General features: G+C 41.2%; 1 protein-coding gene across 2 annotated transcripts; it reads right to left on the reverse strand.

The window, feature by feature from the left end:
- Nucleotides 1-650: 650 nt before the first annotated feature.
- On the reverse strand, nucleotides 651-22371 carry naalad2 (N-acetylated alpha-linked acidic dipeptidase 2). Of its 2 annotated transcripts, XM_058413173.1 has the most exons (20): nucleotides 22276-22371; nucleotides 16973-17219; nucleotides 16031-16133; nucleotides 15756-15942; nucleotides 14742-14843; nucleotides 7011-7136; nucleotides 6628-6814; nucleotides 6418-6511; nucleotides 6245-6340; nucleotides 6066-6151; nucleotides 4338-4457; nucleotides 4133-4215; nucleotides 3986-4049; nucleotides 3832-3899; nucleotides 3538-3629; nucleotides 3287-3377; nucleotides 2358-2622; nucleotides 1914-1995; nucleotides 1667-1759; nucleotides 651-1219 (listed from the first exon to the last, which is right to left on the reverse strand). In XM_058413173.1, exons 2-20 carry the CDS (start codon nucleotides 17172-17174, stop codon nucleotides 1030-1032), a joined length of 2331 nt encoding a protein of 776 aa, XP_058269156.1. In that variant the 5' UTR covers nucleotides 17175-17219; nucleotides 22276-22371; the 3' UTR covers nucleotides 651-1029. The 2 variants fall into 2 exon arrangements, with proteins under 2 accessions (XP_058269156.1, XP_058269157.1); XM_058413174.1 differs by lacking the exon at nucleotides 14742-14843.
- Nucleotides 22372-22501: the final 130 nt, after the last annotated feature.

Raw genomic sequence — 22501 nt, forward strand, 5'->3', positions numbered from 1 at the left:
TTAGGCAGCAAGTGAACATTTTGTCCTCAAAGTTGATGGGTTAGAAGCAGGAAAAATGGACAAGCGTAAGGATTTGAGTGAGTTTGACAAGGGCCAAATTGTGATGGCCAGACGACTGGATCAGTACACCTCCAAAACTGCAGCTCTTGTGGGGTGTTCCCGGTCTGCAGTGGTCACTATCTATCACAAGTGGTGCAAGGAAGGAACAGTGGTGAACCAGTGACAGGGTCATGGGGGGCCAAGGCTCATTGATGCACGTGTGGAGTGAAGGCTGGCCCGTGTGATCTGATCCAACAGACGAGCTACTGTTGCTCAAAGTAGTTAATGCTGGTTCTGATAGAAAGGTGTCAGAATACACAGTGCATGACGGGTCAGGACTGTTAAGGCAGCAAAAGGGGGACCAATACAATATTAGGCAGGTGGTCATAATGTTATGCTGAAGAAGTTAATGCTGGTTCTGATAGAAAGGTGTCAGAATACACAGAGCATCACAGTTTGTTGTGTTTTGGCAGCAAAAGGGGGACCCACACAATATTAGGTGGCCATAATGTTATGCATAGTGAAGTGTATATTCAAGCAACATCTCGATTCAGTGGCGTTCCTGTGGATAGAAACGATATCAGAAACTCTACTACAAAGTTAGTACACTGTTCATTACTGGGATTCAAATCTTATTAATCATATATATTTTTTTTAGGTAATAAAGTCCTCCTTTATTTCTGATGACTCCTAGGTATGAAGGATCCTGGTGTCTCTCAGATTTCTGGATGAATAATTGTTGAGAGGATTTGGTTTGTATTGCTCTACTATTCTCTTTAAAATACCCCAAAGGTCTTTTATTACTGTGTGAATTATATCCTGTTATGTCTTTTTTCCTCCAAAGAACAGAACTGGAGTGGGTGTGGTTGTGATTATGTGTCCTGGTGTTATCTCTATCCTGTGTGTATGTGTGAGGGTAGAAGAGGGCAGACAGCATCTCCGGTCATATTCCTGGGAGAAAATCTAGTGTAAGCTAAGATCATGTTTAGCTCAGGCGACGGGGCGGAGTGTATCGGCGGCGGCATTGACTGTGAAAGCTGCGACGCTGATCTGTCTCTTCACCTCACTCCAGGCTGGCTCAGGCTCGCCGGCATTCCCGATGTCAAACAGAGCGTCATAAATCCCCGGGAATGACTCCCCCGCATACTTGTTGTGGCTGCTGGGAGCGAACACCACGTGCCTGCAGAGAACAGGAGAGAAAACACGACGATACAAACTTTCACACCTTCACTTTTCCACATCAGGTTGCGGCTCTGTTTCGATCAGATCCATGTTGCCTTCCTTCTCCTTCATTCTTTGTGTTAAAAAAAAAAATGCAACAGAAAACAGTGGAGTGTAAACACCTGACCGCTACTCTGATTATCTTTCATCCTCATCCACTAGAGGGAGCTCTTTCTGAGGCAGAATTAAATAAAATACACATAACGAACATAGAAAAAACAAAACCTGTCTTCATCTCATTTTATGTTCCCTCCCTTCTATCTGTACACTACAGCGAGCTGAAACACCGCCCGGGTTCACGTCCTTTCCACTGATGTCTGTCATGACCCCTTTTCTGTGAAGTAAAGGCTTCATTCCTCAAGCCTTGTGCTCGTGTTGATGACATCACAAAGTGAGACGTGTTTACCTGTAGAAGGGTCGACCAGGGAGGCCGAGAGGATCAATAAAAGCCCGCTCCAGATACATCAGCTGATCATTGACCATCCGTACTGACAGAGAACTGAGAGAGAGAAAAATAGAGAAATATAAAAAGCATGTGACAGACAGATGGAGAAAAAGAGAGATACAGAGACAGATGGAGAATGTGTTGGAATGTGACTGACCTTTGTGTGTGTGTGTGTGTGTGTGTGTGTGTGTGTGTGTGTTTATTTTACTTGGTTGTGTCAAGTGTGTTCAGGCGCTGATGAAACTCCTGGGCTGCGTAAGTGAAATTGTCCACTGCTGAAAACAGAGCATCTGCAAAAAACACACACACACACACACACCAGAGTTTCCTATTCAGCTTTTTGGGATTCCCGTAAAAAGAAAGTTTGGGATTCTGCTTAAGCCTGGCTTTTAGCTGCATCAAACAGTTCATGTGTTTGGAAGAGATTCCAAGTGGGTGTGTCTCATTCAGAGGCAGACAAAAAGGGAGCAACTATTTCCATGCAACATCCCCGTCTCTTCACTTACTCACCCTGGACGAGCGAGAGGAGAAGGGATGCTTTTAGAAAGCAAGGACAAACGAGGAGGTGAGCTTAAAACTGGGAATAAGAGTGAAGAGCAGGAATGATCTTCAACGCTTTTAGTCTGTGTGTGTGTGTGTGTGTGCGTCTCACCGAACGTCACAGCGTAGCGCTCCATCTCCTGTGGGTGTTTCTGTGCGAGCTGGAGGATGGCGTGTGCATACTGAGAGAGAGCGAGCGCATACTCCTTACAGTCCAGAGGTAGTAAAGGGGCGTCAGCTAAGCGGAAAGCCAAACCCCCTCGTACACGTGTCACCGCCTCCATACGCCGGAAGGTGGGGTCATAGAAACGTTCAACCAGCTCGAATGTCTCATACACGCTGTGGTAGACAGGATAACTGCTGTACCGCTCTGTCTTCTGTGGTACCACACACACACACAAACACAATAAGTGGATGCTAGACACACACACACACACACACACAATATAAGTATATGCAAGACACATACACACACACACACACAATAAGTGGATGCTAGACACACACACACACACACACACAATATAAGTATATGCAAGACACATACACACACACACACACAATAAGTGGATGCTAGACACACACACACACACACACACAATATAAGTATATGCAAGACACATACACACACACACACAATAAGTGGATGCTAGACACACACACACACAATATAAGTATATGCAAGACACATACACACACACACACACACACAATAAGTGGATGCTAGACACACACACACACACACACACAATATAAGTATATGCAAGACACAAACACAATAAGTGGATGCTAGACACACACACACTATAAGTATATGCAAGACACATACACACACACACAATATAAGTATATGCAAGACACACACACACACACACACAATATAAGTATATGCAAGACACATACACACACACACACACACACACACACACACACCATAAGTGTATGCAAGACACACACACAATAAGTGTATGCACGGTACATACACACACACACAAACACAATATGTGTATGCAAGAAACACACATACACACTCTCTCTTACTCTGTTTTTGGTGTATCTTGCTCGCCCAGATGCAATTCCCAGTCTGATAAAGTACGCTTCAAAATCGCTGCCTGAGCCGAGCTTACTGATCCTGCGCACACACACACACACACACACACACACACACACACACACACACACACAGACACAAGCCTTCAGTTACTCATTATTGTGTGTTAACCCCTCCCCATGCTGATGTTTTGTGTATCTGTATGTGAACAAGAGCAGAAGGGGCGGGGCTTAGCTCTCACCGGGGTGCGTCCCGATTATCAGTCCAGTTGTCTCGTTTGTGCCAGCTGTCATACAGAGTCATTCCCTCTTCCCCTGCCTCTGGACTCATCACCTGCACAAACAACGCTGCCTAGCATTAGCCTACTAAACCCGTGTCCCAGAACAAACTGATCCCCACTTGGGGAAAGCTTAAAACCAGGTTTGATTTAGGCCACAGACACTGAGCCACAGAGAAGAGGTGCTAAAACTTTTGCATAACTTTACTAGCTATGGTTTCTGGCCTTATAATTGCTGGAAGAAAATGAAATACCTACCTGTTTTGTGATGTCATACACCAGTGTATGGAGAGATGGAGTGCAGTCTATTCTCAGTGTGTACATGCCTAGACACACACACACACAGTCAGTTCTAAACATTTCTGCAGTTTCTGTGTGTGTGTGTGTGTGTGTGTGTGTGTGTGGGTCTCACCCTCAATAGCGGAGTCTGCGTTGATATATGCTACAGCTCTCTGCTGGAGCATTTTAGCATTTTCCTAGACACACACACAGAGTTACACACTCATACACTAATCAGCACCCACCATCATTTGTCTCTCTTGCTCTCTCTCTCTCTCACCTCTGCCCACTCTGTGGATCCCAGCAGGCCGAACTCTTCAGCATCCCAACTAGCAAAGATCAAAGTGCGTCTGGGCCGCCAGCCTGACACACACACACACACACACACACACACACCTTGTAATATCTGGAGCGGAAATGCAATATAAGTTCATGGGCCTATAGTGGAAATATAGTGTGTTAGAGAGTGTGTGTGTATGTGTTACCTTTCTGCAGGAGTTTTCCAGCTGCTCTGACAGTCTCGTGTGTTGCTGCAGCTCCACTCACAGGATCAATTCCCCCGAACACCCAGGCATCACGATGACCACCTAAAATAACATACCGATCTACACACACACACACAGACAAATCAGTCAGTTATCAGTATATGACAGCATGTTAGTGTAATTTGTGATGTGTGGCAATAAAAATTATTATTATTATGTGTGTGTATGATGACGACTGTAGCTGTGTGTGTGTATGATGACGACTGTAGCTGTGTGTGTGTATGATGACGACTGTAGCTGTGTGTGTGTATGATGACGACTGTAGCTGTGTGTGTGTATGATGACGACTGTAGCTGTGTGTGTGTATGATGACGACTGTAGCTGTGTGTGTGTATGATGACGACTGTAGCTGTGTGTGTGTATGATGACGACTGTAGCTGTGTGTGTGTATGATGACGACTGTAGCTGTGTGTGTGTATGATGACGACTGTAGCTGTGTGTGTGTATGATGACGACTGTAGCTGTGTGTGTGTATGATGACGACTGTAGCTGTGTGTTTGTATGATGACGACTGTAGCTGTGTGTTTGTATGATGACGACTGTAGCTGTGTGTTTGTATGATGACGACTGTAGCTGTGTGTTTGTATGATGACGACTGTAGCTGTGTGTTTGTATGATGACGACTGTAGCTGTGTGTTTGTATGATGACGACTGTAGCTGTGTGTGTGTGTGTTTGTATGATGACGACTGTAGCTGTGTGTGTGTGTGTTTGTATGATGACGACTGTAGCTGTGTGTGTGTGTTTGTATGATGACGACTGTAGCTGTGTGTGTGTGTTTGTATGATGACGACTGTAGCTGTGTGTGCGCGCTTGTATGATGACGACTGTAGCTGTGTGTGCGCGCTTGTATGATGACGACTGTAGCTGTGTGTGCGCGCTTGTATGATGACGACTGTAGCTGTGTGTGCGCGCTTGTATGATGACGACTGTAGCTGTGTGTGCGCGCTTGTATGATGACGACTGTAGCTGTGTGTGTGTTTGTATGATGACGACTGTAGCTGTGTGTGTGTTTGTATGATGACGACTGTAGCTGTGTGTGTGTGCGTTTGTATGATGACGACTGTAGCTGTGTGTGTGCGTTTGTATGATGACGACTGTAGCTGTGTGTGTGCGTTTGTATGATGACGACTGTAGCTGTGTGTGTGCGTTTGTATGATGACGACTGTAGCTGTGTGTGTTTGTGTATGATGACGACTGTAGCTCTGTGTGTGTTTGTGTGATGATGACTGTAGCTGTGTGTGTTTGTGTATGATGACTGTAGCTGTGTGTGTGTTTGTATGATGATAACTGTAGCTGTGTGTGTGTTTGTATGATGATAACTGTAGCTGTGTGTGTTTGTTTGTGTATGATGATAACTGTAGCTGTGTGTGTTTGTTTGTGTATGATGATAACTATAGCTGTGTGTGTGTGTGTGTGCTTGTGTATGATGATAACTGTAGCTGTGTGTGTGTGCTTGTGTATGATAACTGTAGCTGTGTGTGTGTGTGTATGATGATAACTGTAGCTGTGTGTGTGTGTGTATGATGATAACTGTAGCTGTGTGTGTGTTTGTGTATGATGATAACTGTAGCTGTGTGTGTGTGTGTGTATGATGATAACTGTAGCTGTGTGTGTGTTTGTATGATGATAACTGTAGCTGTGTGTTGTGTGTGTGTATGTGCGTAAACCTGGCTCCTCAGCTCCTCTGATTCGGCCAATCACATTATAGATGCGGGTCACCTGATTATAGCTGTGCACGTTCATGCGTACTTTACTGAAAACAAACACGAGTGTTATCATTAGTGGCTGTGAAGAGGAAGAGGAAGATGATTGTTGTATATGGGACCCAGCGATTCCTCGGTCTTACTTCTGTGTGAAGTCACCATCAAATCCGGGTCCGATGCGATACGACACATTCAGAGCTCCTTTCCAATCAGGGGGCGGAAAGGCTCCGCCCATATTCCTAAAAGAAGTGAGGAAGCGACATCATAACTTACTCCTACAGCCCTGATTAGCTGAATCTGATCGAGTTTGACTCACTTCAGCAGATGAACAGCATCACTGTAGCCAATAGGATGTACTGGAATTTTGGGAAGCCCCACCCCCTTTCCTAGACTCAACCTGTAAGTGTACTCTATAGAGGAAAAAAACGTTCATATTTACAAATTAAATCAGGAACAAACTCCAAATACTGTATATAAATTAATAAAAATAAGAGTCTTAAAGAGCATGAAAGATGAATTAGTGCACCTTTAGCAGGGTAGCCGGGGGTTAAGGGGTCTCCGGCTCCATTCAGGTTCAGGACATTGCCCCGTTGTGCGCCGCCTCCCGGGAGGTTCCATCCCTCGGGGTAAGGCTCCACACCGTCGGCGCAGTAATCCGCCGGGTCCGAGTATAATATGATACCTTTGGCACCGGCTAACATGGCATTTTTTACCTAACACACACAAATACACACTTGTCAGTACACTTAGAGATGCAGACTACTGTATATACAGCACACATTAGCCCTTAATAACAGTCTAGTCATGACAGACAGTAATTACGCTACAGTAAAGTAACCGAGCGAAGTGAACAAGGGAATGAAGGAAGTCAGAGGCAGCACGGATTGGAACACAACCTGATTCTCTCACCTTGTTTCCTCTGAAGATTTTGCCATATCGGGCGATGACGATTTTGCCCGTGCAGTTGATGCCCATCTCCCGCTGCAGCTTGAAGAAATCCTCTGTCCTGCCATAGTTCACGTACACCAACTCGCCCTGAGGACACACGCACGCGCGCACACACACACACACACACACACACACACACACACACACACACACACACACACACACACACACACACGAGTATACAGGTTTAGAATGTATGCTAATCTACTTTGAGACATCTCTCCAAATCAATGAATTCAGGTGTTATGTTTCAGGGGTTGGGCTCAGGGCCCCCTAGTTCCAGTGAAAGGAACTCTTAATGCTTCAGCATACCAAGACATTTTGGACAATTTCATGCTCCCGACGTGGATAAAGACATGGATGAGCAAGTCTGGTGTGGAGGAACTTGATCTCAACCTGATAGAACAGAATTAGATCAGAGATTGTGAGCCAGTCTAAAACTGGGACGTCTGCCTTTACATGCACATGAATGTAATATGGAGTTGGCCCGCCCTTTACAGCTATAACAGCTTCAACTCTTCTGAGAAGGCTTTCCTCAAGGTTTAGGAGTGTGTTTATGGGAATTTTTGACCATTCCTCTAGAAGCACGTTTGTAGATTCAAACTTTTTTATTGTGTAATCAATCATTATTACTGAAATAAGTTTTAAGCAAATATCCATTTTTAACAATACAGACTTGAAAACAACAACAAAAAAGCATCACATACAATCAATTAAGAATTAACAATTACACCCCAATCATTAAAACAAAAAGAAATAAACGAACTAAATAATTAAATCGGGTGGAATAAGTAAAAAATAAATAAATAAATAAACAAACAAACTAAACTAAACAGAAGGCAGAGATTTGAGATATTCTTATAATATGAGATAAAAGATTGCCATTTCTTCAAGAAGCTACTCTTCCCAGAACATCTAATCTTTTCTAGTTTGAGAAAAAACATGGTATCTAGGAGGAGGCTTATCAGATTTCCAGTGGATTAGAATACGATGCCTAGCTATTAAAGACGTAAAAGCCAAAACATCCAATTGTTTGGAACTAAACTGAGACCAGACCCTTGGAACCCCAAAAATTGCGATAGCAGGGCAAACATCGATACTGACCCTGAGCACCTCGGACATCACTGTAAAGTAATTAACCCAGTAAGTTTGCAGTTTAGAACAAGTAAAGAACATATGACTCAAATTGCACCGAGATGCTTGACATCTGTCACATCTGTCCTCTATAGTAGAATATAGTTCAGATAACCGGGCCTTGAACCGGAAATGGATTCTATGTAGTATTTTAAATTGTATAAGGCTCACACGAGCACGTATTGTACTAGAACGTATTCTATCCAATGCAGCAGCCCACCATTCCTCTTCAAAATTCTTTCCAAGCTCACCCTTCCAGGCTCTTAATTTTATCAATAGCACTCCCATCTAAAGATAATAGCCGACCATAAATTCTTGAAATCTGTGACTTGTGATGGGGGTTAAACTTCAAACATTCTTCCCATTCTTGTATAGGAGGTGAAGAGGGGTAGTTAGGAAACAGTGGCAGCACAATGTCTAACTTGTAAAAACCAGAACAGGTGGGAATCAGGCAGCCCCAGTTCAGAAGACAACTGTACATAACTGCAAAAGGTACCTTCTTTATATAGGTCTTGAAAGCATCTGATGCCTTTTCCATGCCATTTCTTAAAAACAGGATCAGTAATAGATGGTGGAAACATGTGATTCTCCTGTAGCGGCATTAATAATGAGGCAGAGATAAATTTGAAGTGTCGCCTGAATTGCACCCAGATCCGAAGGGTGGATATGACTACTGGGTTATGCGTTAAGGAAGTAACTTTACAAGATAGGGGTGAAGTAAGCAATGCCAATAAAGAGGTAGATATACATGAACTTGCCTCCAATCTGCACCATAGTGCAGTGGATGAACTGAGCCAAAATGTTAATTTATGAACATTTGCTTACCAATAGTAGAACATAAAATTGGGAAGCGCTAGCCCACCACTAAGCCGACATCTATGAAGTAATGATTTCCGAATTCTGGGTACTTTACCCCCCAACAGAAAGTGGGTAACAATCTGGTCAATAGATTTAAAGAAAAGCTTAGGAAGAAATAAAGGAATGCACTGAAAAACAAAGGGAAATTTAGGTAGGATATTAATTTTTACTGCATTAATTTGACCAGTCAATGATAAAAATAGATTGCTCCATCTCTGAAAGTCGGACTTAGTTTGCTCCGACAAAGGAGAAAAATTTGCAGATAACAGAGAGGGCAGGGATCTAGTAATATTAATGCCAAGGTACCTAAATCCTGTTTTACTTATTTTAACTGGAATGTCTGTCTGTAAAAGTCCCAAAGCCAATGCATTAACAGGGAAGCACTCACTCTTCTGAGTTACAATTTAATTTCAATGCCTGCTCGAACCACGGAACCGAGATGACTACCTCAAAGCGATCGACAATGGTTCAATGGCCACTGCAAACAGCAATGGGAAAAGTGGACACCCCTGCCGTGTTCCCCGTCCCAGATTAAAGTAGCTGGATCTTATGTTATTGGTGTGTATGCTTGCCTGGGGAGAAGCATATAAAAGGCACATCCAAGAGATAAAATTGTTCCTAAACCCAAATTTTTTGAAGCACTGCGAAAAGATATTCCGACTCCACTCGGTCAAATGCTTTCTCAGCATCGAATGTAATCACAACCTCAGGTGTTACAGCAGAGTGTTTGGAATGAATTACATTTAGAAGACTCCGAACATTAAAATATAACTGTCTCCCCCTAATAAAACCTGTTTGCTCCTCAGATATGATCTTTGGAAGTATGTTTTCCAGGCGAAAAGCCAACACTTTGGCCAAAATCTTGGCATCTACATTCTGTAAATACAGAGGTCTGTAAGAGCTACAAGACTTGGGATCCTTATCCTTCTTTAAGAGCAGAATTACAGATGCTTGTTTGAGTGTCTCTGGTAGGATTCAATGTACACATCCAAAAGTAAAGGGGACAATTTACTTTGATACTTCTTAAAAAACAACTGGAAAGCCATCAGGCCCGGGTGCTTTATTACATTGCATCATTTTAATTGCTTGTTTAATTTCTTCTATATCTAAAGGGGCTTCAAGATCTGCAGCAGCAGTCGTATCTATTGCGGTGACATTTAAAACCTTCAAGAAGCAAGTCAAGTCATAGGAGTCCGATGGAGATTCAGATGAAGATATAAGAATAAACAAATTACCTGATGAACCTTGAATCTGCAGAATCAAGCGACTACCTGCCTGGCGTCTTAACTGATGTGCCAAGAGCCGACTAGCTTTATCACCATATTCATAGTAAGAACTACGAGTATGCAACAGGAGCCGTTCAGCATCAGTTGTCAGAATGATATCAAGTTCAGCCTGCAGATCCATACGCTGTTTAAACTGGACTTGTGAAAGGGAGTTGGCCAGCTGTTGGTCAAGGTGGAAAATAGCAGAAGTAAGCTCACGTACTATTGCAGTGCGATGTCTATTTAAGTTTGCAGAATAAGAAATAATCTGCCCCCGGAGGTAAGTGTCTCCCACAGTAAGGAATAAGAAACCGCACCATCCTGGTTTGTAGCCATAAAGTCATCAATTGATGTTGAAATAAAATCTATAAATTTATCATCAGACTAAAGCAGAGAATTAAACCTCCACGATGAAGAATATGGAGGTTGTACAGACAACTGCATATCACCGTTGAGAGGGGCATGATCAGAAACAACAATAGTGTGGTATGAAGCCGATGTTACTTTAGGAAGTAATAAGCTATCTATAAAAAAATAATCAATGCGGGAATACGACTGATGAACTTGAGGAAAAAAAGGAAAATACCTTAGCTTGAGAGTTATAGAATCTCCAAGGGTCAACACAACCATTGCAGGACAAACTCTGCAATTGACCTCGACATTGATGACAAAGCCCTTAACTGAGAGCTAGAGCGATCCATAACCGGATCCATTACACAGTTAAGATCCCCAGCGAATATCAATGAGTGGCTATTCAGTGAGGGTAGAATCCCAAATAATCTATTCATCATTCCCAGGATCATCAAAGTTCGGTGCATAGACATTAACAAGAAGCACAGGTTTTTGTAACAGCGAGCCAACAACAATCAAGTATCTTCCATTTTTATCTGCTATTACCTTAGTATAAGTAAACTGAACCCTCTTGTTAACTAAATATTGCAACCCCTCTAGCTCTCGAATTGAAATTTGAGTGAAAGACTTCACTGACCCAGGGGCATTTCAGCTTAACACTTCTTAAATGTGTCTCCTGCAAAAAAACAATATCAGCATTTAGCCTCTTCAAATGTGAAAAAATCTTTGATATTTTAATGGGATTACCCACGCCTTTAACGTTCCAAGTTAAAAATCTAATTGTGGAATAGACTGGATTAGGCAAAGAACCAGAAAAGTTAGCCATTTACTCTACTAATCCACTGGAAAAAATATACAAACATGTAAGCATACCTGCAAAACAAAGCAAAATAAAAACAAAACAAAAAAACAACTCCCGACGTGGATAAAGACATGGATGAGCAAGTCTGGTGTGGAGGAACTTGATCTCAACCTGATAGAACAGAATTAGATCAGAGATTGTGAGCCAGTCTAAAACTGGGACGTCTGCCTTTACATGCACATGAATGTAATATGGAGTTGGCCCGCCCTTTACAGCTATAACAGCTTCAACTCTTCTGAGAAGGCTTTCCTCAAGGTTTAGGAGTGTGTTTATGGGAATTTTTGACCATTCCTCTAGAAGCACGTTTGTAGATTCAAACTTTTTTATTGTGTAATCAATCATTATTACTGAAATAAGTTTTAAGCAAATATCCATTTTTAACAATACAGACTTGAAAACAACAACAAAAAAGCATCACATACAATCAATTAAGAATTAACAATTACACCCCAATCATTAAAACAAAAAGAAATAAACGAACTAAATAATTAAATCGGGTGGAATAAGTAAAAAATAAATAAATAAACAAACAAACTAAACTAAACTAAACAGAAGGCAGAGATTTGAGATATTCTTATAATATGAGATAAAAGATTGCCATTTCTTCAAGAAGCTACTCTTCCCAGAACATCTAATCTTTTCTAGTTTGAGAAAAAACATTTTAATGGGATTACCCACGCCTTTAACGTTCCAAGTTAAAAATCTAATTGTGGAATAGACTGGATTAGGCAAAGAACCAGAAAAGTTAGCCATTTACTCTACTAATCCACTGGAAAAAATATACAAACATGTAAGCATACCTGCAAAACAAAGCAAAATAAAAACAAAACAAAAAAACAAAAACAAACAAGCAAACAAACAAGCTCATCCAATATCCACATCCACAAACAATGTGATACTATGTGCAAACTCCAATTGGAGCCAACCCATACACCTCACTCTCACGATTAGAAAACCAAGAAAGGATGGAAACCTGCAGAATGTCCCAATCATTAGCAATAACAAAAATGCACAATATCTCAAACATTACAACAGTAGGCCCAATCAAGAAACCATGACAAAGACTGACTTATGTCCAGACACTGAGCATATTTAAAATGTCTTTTGTAACACACTAACACCCTTTAAACAACACGAACAGAGTCTGGGCCATAATAACCTATCATACAAAACTTAGAGCGTAGTGTCAAGAAGCTATTTCACCCTACTTACATGCTCAAATATTCAAGAAACATTTGCTTCTGTCTGGTGAGACAGTAAAGAACTGACATATTCTTTAGCCAAGTCTGGCGAGCTAAACTATTTCTCCACTCCATCTTAAGTAACACGCAGCTTGGCTGGATGAAGAAATCCAAATTTCACCCCCGGAATCCTCCGCAGTTGCTGACGGACATCATTGAAGGCAGATCGAGTTCGAACAGTTTTTGCAGTGAGATTGGGAAAGATGGTTATTTTCATATCGCCAACTTTAAAACTGCCTCACCTCCCACACACGATGCAGAACCACAGTATAGTCTGAGTGATAATGCAATCTTGCCACAACAGCTCGTGGACGCTCCCCCGGCTTGGGCTTGGGCTGCAGCGCGTGATGTGATCTGTCAACTATAATGTCTTTGAATTACTCAAGAAAGTCCTTAATATTGACAGACAGCTAGTACAGGGATTGTCTTCCGGAATTCCTATAATCCTTATGTTCGTCGAGATCTGGCTTCCAGGACTTCACACTTATCTTCCAATTTTGCCACAGTGGCCAAGAGAGAGTCCACCTTGTCCTCCAGCATGGTGATATCATCAGAACAAGTAGAAATTGACTGTTCCATATCCTTCACCGTACTTTTCAGTTGTCCATTTGCACTGAAACAATACTATTAGAAAACTCCGCTTTCACGGCCTGAAGTTCACTCTTAATGGTCGATAAGTCGTCACCCAGCATGGACCGTAGCTCCAAACGAAATATTTCTGCCAGTTCGTTACGCAGCGATGACAGAATTTCAACTTTAAGACGCCGAGTGTCGTCCGAGGTCATCTCGAGCACGGTCCGCTCCTCGGGGGTAGCTGAATCACTCTCTGCCATGGATGGGCTAACGGTAGCAGGCCGCTGTTGCATTGTCTGTTCGTTACCGAGTTTATTGTCTCTAGTTTTCATTTTACTTATCCAGAGCAAGGAAAAGTCAACCCGACCAAATAAGTTTTAATATAGATTCTCGATAATAGGCACTAATGTGCATAAACACTGATATTTAGTGGAATTCTGCAGGACCCTCCGTAAATGCTACTCCATATCACGCCTAACTGGAAGTCCCTAGAAGCGCATTTGTGAGGTCAGGCACTGATGTCTGCCTTCCCAGAAGAGTGTGCATGTGCATTTAAAGACAGACTTTCCAATTTAGGTCTGGCTCACAGTCTCCGCTCTAAATTATCCCAAAGGTGTTCTATCAGGTTGAGATCCAGTTCCTCCACACCAAACTCACTCATCCATGTCTTTATGGACCTTGCTTTGTGCACTGGTGTGCAGTCATGTTGGAACAGGAAGGGGTCATCCCCAAACTATTCCCACAAAGTCAGGATCATGAAATTGTCCAAGATGTGTTGGTATGCTGACGCATTAAGAGTTCCTTTCACTGGAACTAAGGGGCCGAGCCCAACCCCTGAAACACAAGACCTGAATCCAATGATTCAGAGAAGTGTCCCAAAACCAATATAGTGTATCTCACTCGTGTGAACAGAAATGAGTGGAGGAAAAGTATCAAGGCAACACCTTTAGCTAACAGTACAATGTCACATTTCCAAACTGTCAGCTTTTCTGACAAAAAGACTTCACTGGAGGCAGCGTTGAGCTAGCCACTGCACTAATCACCACATTGTTTAATGCTAGCTTATAATGTACTTGGTTTTATTTAATAGTTTGTTACTTACTTTACAATAACTGGTTTAGATAAACCTACTTCAGTGTAATTTTAGCTAACCAGCTAGCGAGCAAACAAAATAGCAATCACGAGGTTCAGAGAATCATCTATCTTTTTATCCTCCTGAATAGTTTGTTGCATGTTAGTTTTTAGGGCACTTTTTGCTAGTGTTACATTTGTTAGCTAATATATTCCAGTAACAGCTAGACAGATGTACTCTATTTTGTGAATATGTTTTACGACGCGTGGGTAAAAGAGCCACATATCCACCACTGCCCATGATGTGAGACCGGACCAGCCGAGTGTGTATCATTACCTCTGGTTGTCCCTGTGCAGAGAAGGCGTTGTATGGAGGAACGAGGTCACTCACGTTCTCGTAACCCTCAGGTACCGGTTCAGCCAGAGACAACTTAATGACCTGTGTGTGTGTGTAAACACATCGTTAATGCTGAGTAACTGCTGTTGTGGAGAATTACTCAACACCCCCTGACCAATCAGATTCGAGAATTCAACAGCTCTGTGGTTTAACGCATTTATGGCACAGATTAAGGGGCACTGAGGTCATGCAGTGGAGTGCACACTGCCTCGTGACATCATTAATGATAAACTCACAGCACACACACACACACAAACACACACCTGATCAGGCGGTGCTGTGTTAAAAAAACAAAAACAAAAAAAAAACAAAACGCTGAGTGAACATGCTCACTGCAGTTCTGCTGACCGATCTGTGAGGAAAAGGAAAACCAGTGCAAAGTAACTTCCTGTTTTTGTGTGTGTGTATGCGTGTGTGTGTGTATGTATGCATGTGTGTGTATGCATGTATGCATGCGTGTGTGTATGTGTGTGTGTATGCGCGCATGTGTGTGCATGTATGCATGCGTGTGTGTATGTATGCGTATGTGTGCATGTATACGTATGCGTGTGTATATGCATGTGTGTGCATGTTTTTTGAATTCACAGTAGAAACCCAAGACAAAAGGTTCCAGGAGAAAAGCTGTTTTTTTACATGAACTACACCAATTACACACTTGAACTTTCAGCATCATCATCATCATGAAGTCATGTGTATCCACGTCTGCTGCTTCATAATTACAATAATTACCGTTCTGTAGTTTGCTGCAGTTCTAACCTCAAAGCTAATGTACACCTCTAGAGGACATGTGATGCAGAACTCAGACCTCCGATGTTACATCACTAAATAAAAAGACTTGTATGTAGAGCAGAATTCTCTCAATTCCATCATAACAACATGAAAGGATCAGAACCGGAAGCCTGAGTGTATTAGGAGAGATGTCAGGGACTTGGTGATCTACAGTGCAGACTGTACCTCGTTTCCATGCTGGTCCACTACAGAGATAAAGTTCGGCCTGGTCACGTTGGGGTACGAGAGCAGGACATCGTACCACACCAGCTTGGCCGAGTCCAGCCCGAACTTTAGCCACTCCTCCTGAATCTGCTCGGCCAATCGCAGGTTCTGCTCCGTTCCTGCCAAGTGGGGCAAACGGGTGAACTTCCTGTTTTTGGCAAAAAGAAGGCAGCTGATTGGCTGATCTACTTTATCCAAGTTACTTAAAGTGTGTGTGGATGTGCGTGTGTGTGTACCTGAGATGCTGTTTGATGTTTCCTGCATGGATTTCGTCCAAGAACTCCTGCAGGAATTCATTTTTCTTTTCAGCGGGTTTATCAGCAGGTCTCGCAAACCAGCCTAAGACGAAAAGACAGTTTAAAATCGCTGGACCGTCTTCTGAAGACGTCTTTACTCCTGATGTTGCAACTTTCACATAGATGTGCATCACAGCACCCGAGTTCAAGGGTCAAAAGATCAGAGTCCATCTGCTGTGACTGCTGTTTCATTTCAGCTGAACAAGTATAATAGACACTGCATAATTTATTACAGCATTCTGAAATATTCCATCCTTCTCTATCCTGTATATATACACAGCATGCTGGAATATAGGAACCCAGCATGTAGGAAGTGCAGCGGCGCTTTAGTCCCTTAGGATGTCTGGGTCTTCTCTACACTGGGATGTCTCTACACTTTTTCAGTCATCCTCTCTCTCTCTCTCTCTCTCTCTCTCATGATTTCTCTCTCTTTCATCTAATAACATGATGAATATTAGTATAAATTATTATCTAGCAAAAAGTGTAATCTAATAAATGAAACTAAACTTGTTTCAAACATTTTACTGCTAGCCTAAACATAGAAAATATATAACTGTTTCATCATGTTTAAGTGGCAGCCTATAAATAAAAATAAACAAATAAATAAAACTTTCGTAATTCGATTAATTTTTCTGCATTTAAATGATCAGATAACGATCTAATTGAGGTTAAAGGACCACGCGTACACAGACACACTGCAACATTATTGTAAACATATAAAAACCTCCGGTTCACGCGCCTTCTACACCGGGGCTCGTGAGCCCACCCAGCTGAGCCCACCGAATCCGACACCGTTATTTTTGCCTCGCGCTTCAGAAGCCTCTGGAAGTGAGAGAAAAATGTCTCTCTCTCACCTCAGACAAACAACTTGCATACCCTTACCTATGATAAATCCCACGAGGAACAAGAGCGTGCAGACGGTGAGCCACTGCAGCCAGCACACGAGCTTCCTTTTCGCTCCCATTGAAGTGCACGAGAGAGAGTTTGCTCCGAAGACGACGCAGCGCGCGCTCCCGCGTAAGTTTGCGCGCGGCATATATGAGACCGCGAGAGAGAGGGACCTAATTAGCATCTTCATTTGCATACTGATATGTGATTGGAGGATATGCAGGGTGATTAGAGGATTTCGCTGGACGAAGTGAGAATCCAAAGGCAGACATAGGGGACAAAGAAAAAAAAAAGGAAGATGTATGTATTAAAAAAAAGACTATATGTAATCAATTGGGCTGTCAATCGCGATTAATCGCACGAGTGTCATGAGTTAACTCGTGATTAATCGCAACTTAATTGCACATTTTTGTCCGTTCGAAATGTTTTTAATACCCTAAACAACATGGGCACGGACAAATATTGAAATGTATGTTGTTTATTATTAGTGAAACCGTACTCAACATAGATCATGAAGACTAGACATTTTGCAAAGGTCATAGATATTTTTCAAAGAACTTGTTCTCTTAAACATGGAAAAAAAAAGAACACAGAAAAACCCCCAGGTCCCATTACTTCTTTCTTTGCACTGAGCTATTTACTTACACAAGCCTGTTTACATTCACACAACAGGGCAGATCACTTCTCCTAAAGATGCAAAGTGTACATTTATTACTGAAACCACCTTAAATATAGAGCATAAAGAACATAGACATGTTTTTCAAATAACTTGTTCATCACTCTATGCCGATGATGTTTTGTTATATATATCCAAAATCACAGAGTTGGTCAATGAATGCTTAAAACTATTCAATACATTTGGTAAACTCTCCGGTTATAAAATTAATTGGAGCAAATCCACACTTATGCCCCTTAATTTAGCTGCTTCATGACCCCGCATCTCCAAATGGAAATATCAGTTTCTTCTTGATAAGATTACAAGTAACCTTCTCTGTTGGTCTCCACTCTGCTTGGCGTTTCATGGCAGGATAGCCACTATTAAGATGAATATACTCCCAAGGTTGGGTTTTTTTATTTTCAGTGTTACCTCTAGGACCACCTATGGGCTACTTTAAAGCGCTCAACACAACAGCAAAAAAATTTGCCTCATGGTGGCTTATCTCTGCCAGATTTTTGGTCCTTTTATTTAGCGTACCAAATGAGAGCACGTAGGATTTGGATGGATGTTGACTCCCCTGTGCCATGGGAAGCTTTGGAAAGGAATATTATTTATCCAATACGTCTGCAAGATCTACTCTTTACAGGAATATCCAAGAAAATTCTGGAAAAGTTTGGTCCAATCATAAGCCACTCTATTAAAATTTGGAAAATGGCAGAAAAAATGATGGGAGTTTCAGATCCCTATAGTGATTCTACCCCCATCTGGCACAATAATAATATTTGTACTGGTAATAACCCGTTCGTTTCCAAATCCTGGGTTGAATGTGGCATTTACACGTTAAAAGATCTATACGGACTCAAATCATGTTAAATCTTAAAAGATGAATTTTCCTTGCCAGGATTCTCCTTTTTCTTATACCCGAGATTAAGATCTGCATTGAAAACTTATGGCGTACCATGGTCGACTAAAATATCTTCTCATCCTATGATAAACTGGACAGACTATAATATGGATTCTAGAGGCACTGTGAGCAGAATTTATAAATCACTTGTGGTACAACAATACTCAAACATTCCTACTGAGGGCTTTTGGGAGAGGGAACTTAACATTGTGATCAATTGGGATACAGTCTGGGGGAACTGTTTTGCTACCTCAAAAAACCCAGCTCACCAAATGACTCATTATAAGCTAATTTGTAAGGCATATTCCACTCCCTACCTATTATATAAAATGAAAGGAAAGTCTGACCCCTTTTTGTCATTTATATAGCAGTGCAAGCCAAGGTACATATTATAAGGTTGGACCTTATTGAGATACTATCAGACCTAGTGAAATCTTGAGATATACTTATCCCTCTAATTATGTATGTATCTGGATGTGTTTATGTTTATACTATGTGTGTGTATGTATATATGATGTATGGGGTGTATGTATATGTATGTACATGTGTATCTGTATCTATATATGTAACATGGGCAGATCCTGGGCTCTGTTGTAAATAGTTTTCAGAAATAAAGAATAAAAAAAAAAAAAAAACTTGTTCATGACTATTACACATGAAAAAAAGATTTGATTTGAAAAAGGTTCCCATTACTTCCCATCCTTGTGGAGTTGTCCATCCGTCTCCACTGAAAACAATCTAGTGTTATCTCCCTTTGGCGAGGGGCAGGAGAGCTCAAGTGATATTTTAAACTTGTGCTGTGGTGATAACTTAATTCACATCAACAATAAATACAGATAACTTGTCTTGTCGACAGAACCATCAGACATCGTTTTATATAGGCAAGGCCAAGGGTTGAACAGAAAATGCGCGCTGCATTAATAAAATTAGTGCCGTGAAAATGAATTTGCGTTTACGCTTTATTAACGCGTTAATTTTGACCGCCCTAGTAATCAAATAACTTGCTTATTTTAGATCAGAGGTGGACGAAGTACACAACTTCCTTACTTGAGTGAAAGTACAAATACTACTGGTCAAACATTACTCCATTACAAGTAAAAGTTGTAAAGACAGATTTTTACTTAAGTAAAAGTACAGAAGTACTTGTTTTTAAAAGTACTTAAGTATCAAAAGTAAATGTCAACGCATTGCTTTATTATTGTTGCATTGTTGTATGCAATACTTACGGTACCTTTTGTAGCAACCTAGTGAATATACTGACCAGTTTGTAGTATCTGTGGAATTAAGAGCTTTTAGAATGTTACAAAACCTATAGAAATTAAACAACTGAATTGACAAAAAAGACAGGTATAATCATTTTCATTTTTAATTTAACACTCTTACCACCCCAACAAAAAAGTACAGGTACATCTCAAAAAATTAGAATATCATGAAAAAGGTCAATATTTTTTGTCACTCAGTTCAGAAAGTGAAACCCATATATTATATAGATTCATCACACAGTGAAATATTTCAAGCCTTTATTTCTTGAAATTGTGATGATTATGGCTTACAGATAAGGAAAACCCAAAATTCTGTGTCTCAGAAAATTAGAATATTACATAAGATCAATAAAAAAGGACATTTCAAAACAGAAACAGAAATGTCAGACTTCTGAAAAGTATGTTCATTTCTATGCACTCAATACTTGGTTGGGCCTTTTGCATGAATTACTGCATCAATGCAGCATGGCATGGAGGCAATCAGCCTGTAGCACTGCTCAGGTGTAATGGAAGCCCAGGTTGCTTTGATAGCGGACTTCAGGTCATCTGCATTGTTGGGTCTGGTGTCTCTCATCTTCCTCTTGACAGACCCCATAGATTCTCTGTGGGGTTCAGGTCAGGCGAGTTTGCTGGCCAATCAAGCACAGTAACACCATGGTCATTGAACCAGCTTATGGTACCTGCTGGAAAATGAAATCAGCATCTCCATAAAGCTTGTCAGCAGAAGGAAGCATGAAGTGCTCTAAGATTTCCTGGTAGATGGCTGCATTGACTGTGGACCAACACCAGTAGATGACATGGCAGCCCAAATCATCACTGACTGTGGACACTTCACACTGGACTTCAAGCAACATGGATTCTGTGCCTCTCCACTCTTACTCTAGACTCTGGGACATTGATTTGCAAATGAAATGCAAAACTTACTTTCATCTGTAAAGAGGACTTTGGACCACTGAGCAACAGTCCAGTTTTTTTTCTCCACAGCCCAGGTAAGACACTTCTGACGTTGTCTCTGGTTCAGGAGTGGCTTGACACGAGGAATGCGACATTTGTAGGCCATGTCTAGGATTCGTCTGAAGCTCCCCCAAATTCTTGAATGGATTTTGCCTGACAATCCTCTCAAGGCTGTGGTTATCCCTTTTGCTGGTGCACCTTTTCCTACCACACTTTTTCCTTCCACTCAACTTTCTATGAATAAGCTTGGATACAGCACTCTGTGAACAACCAGCTTCTTTAGCAATGACCTTTTGTGGCTTCCCCTCCTTGTGGAGGGTGTCAATGACTGTCTTCTGGACAACTGTCAAGTCAGCAGTCTTCCCCATGATTGTGTAGCCTACTGACCCAGACTGAGAGACCATTTAAAAGCTCAGGAAACCTTTGCAGGTGTTTTGAGGTAATTAGCTGATTAGGGTTTGACACCATGACTTTCCAATATTGAACTTTTTCACAATATTCTAATTCTCTGAGACACAGAATGTTGGGGTTTTCCTTATCTGTAAGCCATAATCATCACAATTTCAAGAAATAAAGGCTTGCAATGTTTCACTCTATGGGTAATGAATCTATATGATATATGGGTTTCACTTTCTGAACTGAGCGACAAAAAATATTGACCTTTTTCATTATATTCTAAATTTTGAGATGTACCTGTACACATCTATGTGTATCCACTCATGCACATTTCAATCAAATGGTCTGTAAATCAAGACTGGTCAGAAAAAAAAAACTAGCCTGCTTTAAAACCCAGCTACACAACTGTAGCTGTACAATCACCCAACAGCAACACTGCTTTAACAAAGAGTTATATATATTTCCACAATTCATTTACATCGTTTTAATATGCATTTACACCATTGTCCAGGCTCCTCCCTCCTGTGTGCAATGCGTTGTGGGTAATATTACCCCTTAGAGTGTGCATTGTTCTGCACTTTGAATTTCTACCGGAAGTAGTAGACCATCCAGGAATTTTTGGAATACTCTTTTCAGTATACTACGATTTGGGGCATATTAATTCTATTTCTGAATACTATTTAGGACACATAGTATGAGAATTTGGACACAGCATACGTTTTTGTGTGTTAACTAACATCATTACCAATGCGTTGGTGGTGTATAATATACAAAGCATATCTTCGTCCATTTTGTCAGCAATTGATCAATTGAGTTCAAAAAATTATGGAAAACCACTGAACTTTACAACATGTGACGCTACAAGAGTGAAAAAAAATCATCCTATGATTAATGTAACTACTTTCTACTCAATGACCTTAACAGAAATGTAGTGGAGTAAAAGTAGAGTCTTTGTCTTTCAAACGTAGTGAAGTTAAAGTAAAAAGTATCCAGAAAAAATAATACTCAAGTAAAGTACAGATACTCAAAAAGTGTACTTAAGTAGAGTACTCAAGTAAATGTACTTCTTTACTGTCCACCTCTGTTTTAGATAGATAAATAGATATCCGTAATTGATTCCTACCCACAAGCCAGCTCTTCCTTGTCCTACGAAGGCTAACACATGAATGAAAAGTAAAGAAACAGCATTCCGTAAACCCACTTTTCAAGCCCAGTAGCCTTGCAGGGCGTGGCTTGCTACAATTAAGTTACAAAGATCCGAGTTACCGGCTTTTAAAGGGCGTGGCTTAATATGCAAGGACACACCCGTTAATGTGCAGCCTGTTCTTCTCCACCAGATGGCGCTAATG

This window comes from Hemibagrus wyckioides, linkage group LG17 (assembly GCF_019097595.1).
Source record: "Hemibagrus wyckioides isolate EC202008001 linkage group LG17, SWU_Hwy_1.0, whole genome shotgun sequence".
Taxonomy (NCBI): Eukaryota; Metazoa; Chordata; class Actinopteri; order Siluriformes; family Bagridae; genus Hemibagrus; species Hemibagrus wyckioides.